The sequence below is a fragment of the Uloborus diversus genome, chromosome 4 (assembly GCF_026930045.1).
Source record: "Uloborus diversus isolate 005 chromosome 4, Udiv.v.3.1, whole genome shotgun sequence".
Lineage (NCBI taxonomy): Eukaryota > Metazoa > Arthropoda > Arachnida > Araneae > Uloboridae > Uloborus > Uloborus diversus.
Window position 1 is genome coordinate 103731586 of NC_072734.1, and position 10872 is coordinate 103742457.

General features: G+C 35.9%; 1 protein-coding gene across 1 annotated transcript in view; it reads right to left on the minus strand.

Annotated features, from left to right (window-relative positions):
• The window catches only part of LOC129220742 (dynactin subunit 4-like), a 38294-nt gene extending 27756 nt beyond the window's left edge, over positions 1-10538 (minus strand). Inside the window, 1 exon segment of the mRNA XM_054855170.1 lies at positions 10486-10538. Coding sequence (XP_054711145.1) covers positions 10486-10538 — 53 coding nt within the window.
• Between the last annotated feature and the right edge of the window lie 334 nt (positions 10539-10872).

Sequence of the window (10872 nt, forward strand, 5' to 3'; positions counted from 1 at the left end):
TATTATTAAATAATAAAGTTCTTGGAATTAATGTTTTAAATATTAATTGAGATCTACTAATATTCGGCAAAGTATTTGTTTAATATTAAGCTTCTTATTTGTTGTTTTAAATAATTTGTACAGTTATTCAAGTGCATGTGGGGCAAAGTAGATGGGGCAAAGTGAAACAGCTCCATTTCGTTTACTTCTTCAATACTTTATAAAATCACTTGCGTATTTATTTATTAATTATTTCACTTACATTCTTTTATTTAATAGTTACCTTATTTATTTATTCATTCATTTTCTTGTTCATTCACTATTGAGCAATCACGATTGCTTATTGTTCTCTTTTGACTGTCCTTGACGTTACTGTGATTTTATTTTCCTCCCGATTTCCTCCCACCGTCCTCTGCTGGTCCTGAGCATTGTCCCCCGGAATCTGCTTCTTCTGGTAGGTGTGTCGATGTCTTGCACACACGCACGCTCATACACATACACACACGCCTACGTGCATACACATAGGTTTACACACACACAACTAAGCACACGTAACTTCCCAGGAGGAGGGCAGGCTTGGGGGACAGGAGCCGTTTCTGTAAACAATAACTCCAACGAGTAGGGTCCTGTCGCAACTCGTTATTGCGAAACACAGAATTTGAATTCAAACTTTCAGAATTAAAATTATTTTTTTTTATTGACTCATTTAATTTTTCTCATATATTAACTAATTATTTTTTATTTGCTTATTTTTTCCTTTTCTTTTTATTTATTCATTCATTATTCTTTTATTTACTCATTCATTTGATCAAAGATATCTTTAATAATCAAATAAAAAATATTTAATTCGAAAAAATTTCATTTTTCACTTTGCCCCATAGAAAAAAAAGTAAATATTTCGACCTTTTTTGGAGGTGCAAAGTTATAGCTAAAAGTTAAAAATAATGTTTAAATGCAAGTTTTATTACAAAATATATTGTTCCTACTTTATGAGCCGAAAATTTTCGAACAAAATTCCAATTTGTTCATACTGAAATGAAGTAAGTGATCTTAACCATTTCACTTTGCCCCACATTTCCCTACTTTACCGATTCTATTGAAACAATTTCGTTTTTAAACTTACGACTAAAAGTAAGTTCAGGCATTAGAGAAAAAAAAAGTTTGATTGCTCACCTAAATTCCAGTGTAGTTTTTTTTTGGGGGGGGGAGAAGGCTTTTTTTCTTTCATTAAACTAGCAAGATTCTGACCACTGTTTGCAAGACAAGATAACACTGCACTGCTGAATTGGATTGAAATGTACAGGGAAGAAGAACGGTGCTCGCGGTCATTTTCCCAAGGTCAACCGCCCTGTTTTGGCTTCCATTTGACGTGGAACTTGAGCCATATAATGCCTTTCCTTTTGTTACTTCTTATCTAACACCCCACTTTCTTTAGGGGACACAAGACCTTGAAAAAAAAAGCGGGAACTCTCCGATCTCAGAAAAAGTGATGGCTACGGTGGAACACGAAATATGCTGTTTGTTTTGATGAAGCATTACGGGGGGAAAGAAACAAATATATTTTGGAATTCATGACTAATTGACAATTCTATGAGTTTTTGAGCATTTTTTACAAAAAATTATGACTTTACCCATTGCAAATCCTCTAAATGAATAATTTTTCTCCTGAAAAAATTCAAACAAAGGCACCTGAAACCTGGGGCCCCTTAGACGAAGCCCTATTGGGATCAATCCTATTAGGGTACCCTATTGGGAGCAATCAGTCCACGCCTAAAATTCATGACTAACTCTCTATTTCCATGAGTTTAAAGCATTTTTCACTCAAAATTATTACTTTCCATGGCAAATCCTCAAAACAAGCATTTTTTTATCCTGGAAAAATCCAAACAAACGCACTTGAAGCTTGGGGCCCCTTTAGAAGCGGTGTACCCTATTGGGAGCAGAAAACCCGCGCCTAAAATCCATGACTAACTGTCGATTCCATGAGTTTTGAGTATTCTCCACTCAAAAATAGGACATTCCATTGCAAATCCTCTAAACGAAAAATTTTTTCTCCTGGAAAAATCCAAACAAAGGCACCTGAAGCCTGGGGCCCTCTTAGATGTGGCCCTATTTGGAGCAATCCCATTAGGGGGCCCCTATTGGGAGCAATCAGCTCGCGCCAAAAATTCCATCACTAACTCAATTTCCATTAGTTTTGAGCATTTTCCACTCAAAATGATTACTTTCCATGGCAAATCCTCAGAATAAGCAATTTTTTCTCCTGGAAAAATCTAAACAAACGCCACTCCAAGCCTGGGGCTCCTTTAGACGCTGGGGGCCCTATTGGGAGAGCAAACCCGCGCCTAAAATCCATGACTAATTGTCGATTCCATGAGTTTCGAGCATTTTCCACTCAAAATTATGACTTTCCATTGCAAATCCTCTAAACGAACAATTTTTTCTCCTGGAAAAATCCAAACAAAGGCACCTGAAGCCTGGGGCCCTCTTAGATGTGGCCCTATTGGAAGCAATCCCATTAGGGGGCCCTATTGGGAGCAATTAGCTCGTGCCAAAAATCCATCACTAACTGTCAATTTCCATTAGTTTTGAGTATTTTCCACTCAAAATGATTACTTTCCATGGCAAATCCTCAAATAAGCAATTTTTTTCTCCTGGAAAAATCCAAACAAACGCACTCCAAGCCTGGGGCTCCTTTAGACGCTGGGGGCCCCATTGGGAGCAGCAAACCCGCGCCTAAAATTCATGACTAATTGTCGATTCCATGAGTTTCGAGCATTTTCCACTCAAAATTATGACTTTCCATTGCAAATCCTCTAAACGAACAATTTTTTCTCCTGGAAAAATCCAAACAAAGCCACCTGAAGCCTGGGGCCCTCTTAGATGTGGCTTTATTGAGAGCAATCAGTCAGCGCTTAAAATCCATTACTGTCGATTTCCATGAGTTTTGATCATTTTGCACTCAAAATTATGACTTTCCATGGCAAATCCTAAAGCAAAATATTTTGGTTTTGAGTATGTAACACTTCGCGGCCCGGAGGCCCCCTGCTTTGCTGGAGGCCCCAGCTATCGCCTCATGCGCCTATGCAGTGATCCGCCACTGGGTATATATCAACAGTTCTTTTCCTGAATCCATTGAGTCTGCTGGGGTCATATGTATCTCTCATGGTATATGGTGCTCTAGCCACAGAAAATCCCTCAACGAATTCCGTTACAGATTATATATTAAAGTAGCTGCAAACATCAAGACTGATCTCTAACTCTGCCGTATCACCAGGTACACCTGTAGCTAGGAACTTAATGGAGAAGTACCGGATTGGGGGTTTGGGAAAAGAGGAATGACCAACTCGTGCCGAAACTCTCGGAATCGGATGTTGCTCCTACCGCAAGGTGATTTTGACCGATTGCTTTTCTACAAGTGACCGGAAAGTCACTTGTAGTAAGTGTTGAAGACAAACTGAAGTGTTTTATATGGTACATGGAGGCTTTTAAATCACAAAAGAAAAATGCTTAATACTGATGATCTTAAATTCTATTTCACTTTTGCAGATAAAGCTTTTATTTACATTTACACATTTAAAGTCTTAATTACTTTTACAGAAAAAGGAAAATTATTATAATGGTAAAAATGTCCATAGTAATTAAAATACCTAATAAATGTTGCCTTTGGTCCCTTTAAACTTTTCTTTGTTATTAAATTAGCATTTGTTTGTGAAATCTAAACTACTTTCTTCCGTATCAGGAAGTACAAGGTTGTAATTGTGAATCCGACCCCGCTAAATCCACAAACAATGTTTCTCTTCATGAGATTATTGTTATTCTTGTTGGCAAGAAATATGCATCAGGTGTCTGATGGAGCTAGGAGAAAAAAAAAAGGGGGGGGGGGGAGAGAGCTGCTATAGTTATCTTTAGCAATAAACAAAGCAACTTTGGGAATTTTGGCAGACCAGAGTGAGTTAAAAGTTCGACCAATGATATTTGAAGTTGAATTTTTTTTTTTATGTTTCCATTTTTTTATTTTTTATTTTTTTACATTTTTAGTTGCTTTTAAGCTGAAATAGTAGCACTTTTTTTTTTTACAAAATAGTCGTTTTTGTCTTATTTTAGGCTAAAATAGTTGTCATTGTCTGCAACTCTTCAAAATAGTCGCAATAGTCGCTTTTTTAGTCTGCAGTGGCAGCCCTGGAATCATATAATTAAAAAAAGAAAAATGTCTAAAAAAGTGTTTCTAAATATTTTCCAAACGGAACGTATTTGGAAAAAATAGAAGAAGAAGAAGAAGGAATTAATAATTTATAAATCTGCGTCTCTTTAGGTGTCTCCCCCCCCCCCCACCCCGATTTGGCTCTCTGGGCAGTCGACCGCTTGCCCCCCGCCTGTTTTTGCTTTAACGTACACATTACGTTGTAATAAACTAAAATGATTGTACTTACGTAAGATTTTACTTAACTAACTAATTTAAAGTTTTATGTAATAAGCTAGCATGATGACAGGGGTGCCCCCTGCGGGGGAGGGGGGATTGTCACGGTGCAGGCTGTGCCATTGAAATTTTTAGAAGTATGTTTTGCTTTTTTTTGGGGGGGGGGGGGGTGCGATGTTTAGGGGGATGCGCCTTTGCTCTTAGGGAGGGGGAAGGGGGGTGGACACCTTTGATTATGATCCTCTTTTGACTCCATGTTGAAGCCACCCTTCAATTTGTTGCCCTCTGAAGTTGCCACCCGGGACTTAGCGAGTTTTCTCCATAAATCCGACACTGGGAAGCACTTATCCTTAATTACAACACTGGTAAAGAGATTAAAAGTTGCTTGCTCCTTCTAGCTCAACAGGACCGGCCGCTTTCTCCTTTCGTCAGATTATTATTATTATTACTTACTATTAGTTTTGGAGCGAAAACTTGGAAAATTGTTTGTGAATTAACACCGACCGAATTACGTTTAAGTTTCTTTTTTTAAATCATGGTTTTGGAAGGTGCCTGGGCCCCCTGCCACCCCCTCTATACATACGCCCTTGAATCAGCCTGCTTACTTTGTAAGATATTAATGGGATACTAATTTCAGTTTGTTTTAGTTGCTTGCATCAGAGCGAAATTTCTTTCTCTTTTAGTGACAAACATTTTTAACCTTCCACACACAAAAGAAGGGGTAATAAGTTTGACGTGTCTGCATGTGTGTATCTGTCTGTGGCACTCTAGCGCCTAAACGGATAGCGCCTAAACGGTTTTGAAAAAAAAAAAATGTTCGAAAGGAGAGTTGATCGAGAGTGTTCTTAGCTAGGTTGCGTCTTTGGATGACATTAATTAATGTAGATATCAATTAAAAACGTCTAAAAAGTTTTTTGCAATGAAAACATATTTAATATTTTCAAAATGTGATACTAAAATCAAGATAATTTTTTTCCGCGTCTGATAGAATATGTTTGAAACTTCCATGTTGCATAGAATTCAAATTATAACGTTTTTTAAAGCAGATTTTAATAGCGGCTAAGCCTTTGTTCAAGCGCTTGATAACCGATTTCTTTGTTGGCCGATGAGGAAATTAAATGAAATGATTTAAAATTTTTATCTGTTGCCAGTTTTTATCTGTTAGCAAATAAAATACTTGAAATTAATTTTTAATAGTATAAGGCTTTTAAAAGGATTTTCAATTTTCCCTCTTGATTCTACAAATGCGACTTCGGGGTTCTTTTAAATTTTTAATTTTAGTTACTTGTAATTTCATTTATTTTATGAAAACGCTAAGAATGCACTAATCTGCGATCATTTTTGACCGTATTTTTAACATTTTATACATGTCTTGAAATAAGTTTTGCTTAGGAGGATTTTCAAAAATTCACTTTTATTAACAAAAGTAGATTTAATTTTTTGAAATGAAAACTACTTCTCTTTCATTAGTATTGTTTCCCGCAAAATTTGCGTGCAATCCGTTTTTGTTGATTTTTGTTGGTTGAAAACTTTACATTTTTTCTTTTAGAGCTTAATCCTGACAAAATTTCACTGTAATAATATATAGGAATCGCGTTGGTGAACAAACATGATAGATAAAAAGTGAGCAGTCCAATAAACTTGTTTCACATTCTTTCACATCGAAAAAGGGGTTCCTTTTAACACCGAAACGTGTGTCTGCAGTTTCCTTCATATTTATACCTATAAACTTTGTTTCATGTTCTTTTATTTTCCAGCACACAAGTATTTATTTAATTTTTACTTACATTCGTTGTTTCATTTTCAAAAAATATTTTTTTAGACTGAACACTTCCATTTTCTTTTCACATCAATAAATTCAAACTCCTTTTTTTTTAAAAAAATGAGAGGATGGGGCGGCTAACCCTCTGCAGCCCCCCCCCCCAATAATGAGGAGGTAGCGATGTCTATGATTAATTTTAAATTGAAGTAAAATTTCATAATGTTACTTATACGTTGCAAACACTGCTTATTCGAGAAATCACTTTTACTTAATTTATTACTAGTGATACCCGCACGGCTTTGCCCGTAGTTGAAAAGTAAAAGGTCATTCGGTTCGCCTGTATATTTACAAATAATGGATGATGAATTTCTCGCCAATTGGATATGTTCATTCGCTCTCCCATTCCGCGTCATGATAATTTCGTAATTTACTCGTCCATCTTATGATAATTTTGCTCCGGAAAATGTTCTTAAAATTGGAATAGAAAATGAACTACATCGAATTTTCAAAAAATCGCTTCGAGGTGCATACCTCCATGCTGCAAACTAACTTTGTGCCAAATTTCATGAAAATCGGCTGAACGGTCTAGGCGCTATGCGCGTCACAGGCATCCTACAGACATCCAGAAAGAGAGACATTGAGCTTTATTATTATTAAAGACAATTAGCTTAAGCGATTGCATTGCACTAAAAATCAGTTTTACACAATAAACTAATTCAAAGCGTCACTAAAGCTACTTTTTACAAATTCAATTGAAATAAGATTACACACGCTGTAGTATTGTAGAGCTGCTTCATCGAGCTAACATACAAACATGGGAAATACCTTTTGTTGGATGTTTTTTTAATCCTTAAGCTAACTTTTTTTTTGCGAGAAAAAAAAGGTGTTCCATTAACAACCTAAAACACCTCTGCCTTTAGTTCTAACTATTATTTGAACAATCTTAACTCAGTAGTTGTTTGTACTTTAACATTTAGAATAATAAGTAGAAGAGAATGAAACAAATTGTTCCATAGTTAGCGAATTTAAAGTTTCATATATTCGCAGCTCCAATAAACTATAGGGGCGCTGCAGCCACTGTCTAATGGCGGATGAAAAAGGTAAAACAAACGAATGCTGTTTCTTATAACTTGCTTTGACGCTTTGTGAATCACAGTAATTTTTTGTCGTGTTTATGGAAAGCTTTCTTTTCTATTTTTCTCAAATTACATTACACCACAAACTGTCTGAAGCTTGTAATTTAACCCGAAGAAAACATGTGGAATTTAGTGTTTTACGTTTCGGTAGTATTGTTAATAATCGAGCTTTGGAGTTGCGAATTAAGATACGGTTTTAAGTGGGAAATGAAAAATGAATTTCACATGTTGCTGCTTGTGTAAAAATTAGCAGGTGAAAACGCCAAAAGAAAAAAAAAAAAAAAAAAAAAGGCTGTAAATTCAAAACAAAAAAACATAAAAAAAAAAAAAAAAAACTGCCCGTAACTCTATATTTCAAACTTTTTTTTTAGGTTCCTTTACTTCATTCTCTAAGATCATAAACGTCCAGAAATCATTTTATTGAAGTACATAAAAAAGATGTATAGAACATTCCAGGACCGTCGAATCGAAACTTGTTTTCTGGAGGCAGCGGAAGTTGTGGAGAGGAGGGACTCAGCTTCGAGCTTTAATGAGTGCCTGCTTCATTAGCTTCAGAAGAATGATGACCAGAGGCAATTAAATAAACTTGTGGTTTTTCTCTTACCCATTACAGTTACGAAAGGCTTAACTGCAGAAAAGAGCAGCCGTCACGCTCCGAAAAACAGCAGTTTCAGGCACTGGCTTTGTAAATGTTTTAAAGCAGTCTTTTTTACCGCACAGCTTGAGTTCATTTTATTGTTTTTTATTTTTATTTTATTTTTGCTATTTTTTTTGTAACCTTATGTATTTTTTAATGAGAAGATAATTTTTTTCTTACTAAAGAGAAGTGACGATACACCCTTATTCGCAACTCCAGAGCTCGAATACGCTACCTTGCGGTGATTAACAATACTAATGAAAAAGGTAAAACATTACATTTCACGTGTTTTCTTTAAGGAAAATTACAGGCTTCAGACAGTTTATGATGTAATGTAGTTTCAGAAGAATAGAAAAGAAAGCTTCCCACAAACACGATGAAAAATTATTGTCATTCACTAAGCGTCAAAGCAAGTTATAAGTTTCGGCATGTGTTTGTTTTACCTTTTTCATCCGCCATTAGACAGTGGCTGCAGCGCCCTCTATAGTTTATTGGAGTTGTGAATTATATGTTTGCAGAGTACATGAATTTTGATGTGGTGTGTGATTTTAATACTGTAATCACCTTTTTGAAACTAAATTTTATTCTTAATTTTTTACTCAGTTTTACGTCAGTAAAATTCTCATTGGATTATTCTCATCGAATTCTCTCTAATATTCTCATCGGAAATTGAATTTATAATACAGGTTTCCTTTAAAAAAGGTTCTATTGCTTTAAAAAACAGGTCATTTTCTTTACTTGTTAACCGAACTAAAATATCGTTTTGAAATTTACTTTCCTTTTTTTTTTGTGATTTCATTATGGCCATTTAATTTAATATATTCATTGGTTGACAAGTTTTAGCTAAACTAACCAACAGCTTTAGAAACTTTACAGAAGACGTGAGATTATGTATGGGAGAAAAAGTTCTTTTATCTATAGGCCCGCACCTTCTGAATTGAGAAAAAGGTCTCTTGTAACCCTGAACTCAGCTTTTAAATCACTTTATGCTTGTACATTTGATACTAAAAAGTTGTAGGAAATTCGCACATTTGATATGAAACGTAATTAGAAGAAAAGGGAAGCGAACAGGGAAGAAGTGACAGTAGCTGTAAAATTTAAAGAATTATTCGCCCTGATTTTCAATGCTTTCGCCATAGTACAATATTTTACTAACTAATTTCGTGTAATGTTTGTTTTTAACAGCATAAAAGCTAGTAGTTGTATAAATTATCATATTACTTTCGATGAAATAAAAAAACTTGAAAGCAAAAGTTTTCTTTTTAATAAAGTTTCTGAAAGATTTATTTTCTGCTGCAACATTGTGCGATTGATTTTTCATTTAGCCTAGCTCTGTTTAAGATTTAATGACTCTTGAGCTTTTTGTCCGAAAAACGGTTTGGAAGACAAATTTCAAAACATTTGAAGGTAAAGGGCAGTAACTTCAAAATTTTCATTTTTGATTCTTTTTTGCATTTTTGTCATCTATTGAATTCAGAACATGTTTCTGCTAATATCTCGAAAACTCATTTCTGCAAATACTGCTGTTTACTTGTCTACGGCAGTAAAACATTGAGCTGCTTAAGCAAACAGGTTAATTATCCTGCACACCAAATGTAACGTACGAAATGGAAGAGGTGCTCCCCAACGGCTGATAAGTCAATGTGAACTGCCAAAAGTTTTCTTATTTGGCAACTAAGTAATTTTAACATTTTTCTGACAACTCGGAAAAATTGGAGTTAGTACTGCAGTATTACATTTCTTTTTTCAGTGCCTAACATCTCTTATTAGATATAGGTAAAGGTTCTAAATGTGAAATTGTGCTGAAGGATACATTTATTATTTAGACTACCCTATACAGCCGCAAGTTGCATGAATGCAGACTTTTCACTATTGCGAAAAATATTTTTAATTGCTAGTGTGAAAATATACTCACCTTCTTTATTTGATGTCAAACTTCAGTTCTTAAAAACGAAACAGCTCCTCAAGTTCTCCGCCTTCTTGTTCTAGAGACTTTAAACAATCTGTACCCCGAACCTGACTGACTAAGAGTATATACCGATGGCGCGTTTTCTAAAGACCAACCTAACGCTGGTGCAGGAATCTTTTGTGATTTGTTCAGTTTTTACTCTCCGATAGGAAATTTTTGTACAGCCTTCGATGGAGAGGTCTCTGCCATACGTATAGCACTGAAACAATTAACCATCCACTGCAACAATTTTCAAAAAGCGCCATTATCCTCTCCGACTCCAGATCTGCTATTCAGAGCATTTGCGCAATTTGCGACCCATCCTCCTGGGACATATTGGATATCCACCTCACCATCAAAAAATTGGAACTAAATAATAAGATTATCGTTCTCCAGTGGATCCCAGGCCACTGTGGCTTAAGTAGCAACGAACAAGCTGACACGCTAGCAAAGAGGGGTTCAGCTGTCTTGCAAATATCACGCAGCAGCGTCCCATTCCGCACCATGAAAAGACTCATCCATAACTCGTTTTCCTCTCATCATCAAGAGGAACTGAAGTCACGAACCAGCTCCAAACATTGGAAAGTACTGGAAAGATCATACCCGAATGGCCCCGCCGTGAGGCGGTTGCCATGTTTAGACTTTGTGTACAACATGACTACCTGGCTGAACATCTCTTTAAAATTGGTGTATATGCGACTCCAAACTACCCTTTGCGGAGATTTCACGTTCATGGATGGCCACCACATTTCCCACTGCAGAGCACTCCGAGCGAGCTCCTTGGTAAAACGATACTAGGAGGCAAGAAGCCAAATGAGACAATCACTTTTTTCCCCCTTGTTCTTCGTTTTAGTTCTGTTTGTATTTTAAGTTGTCAAGTTCTCTGCCATTGGAAATAAAAAAATATCTTTATTTGGTGTTCTGTCTTAAACTCTGTTACGGCCGTCCAGTTTGACTAGAGCTCAAGCGAGGGCAAACTGCTGTTTCTGA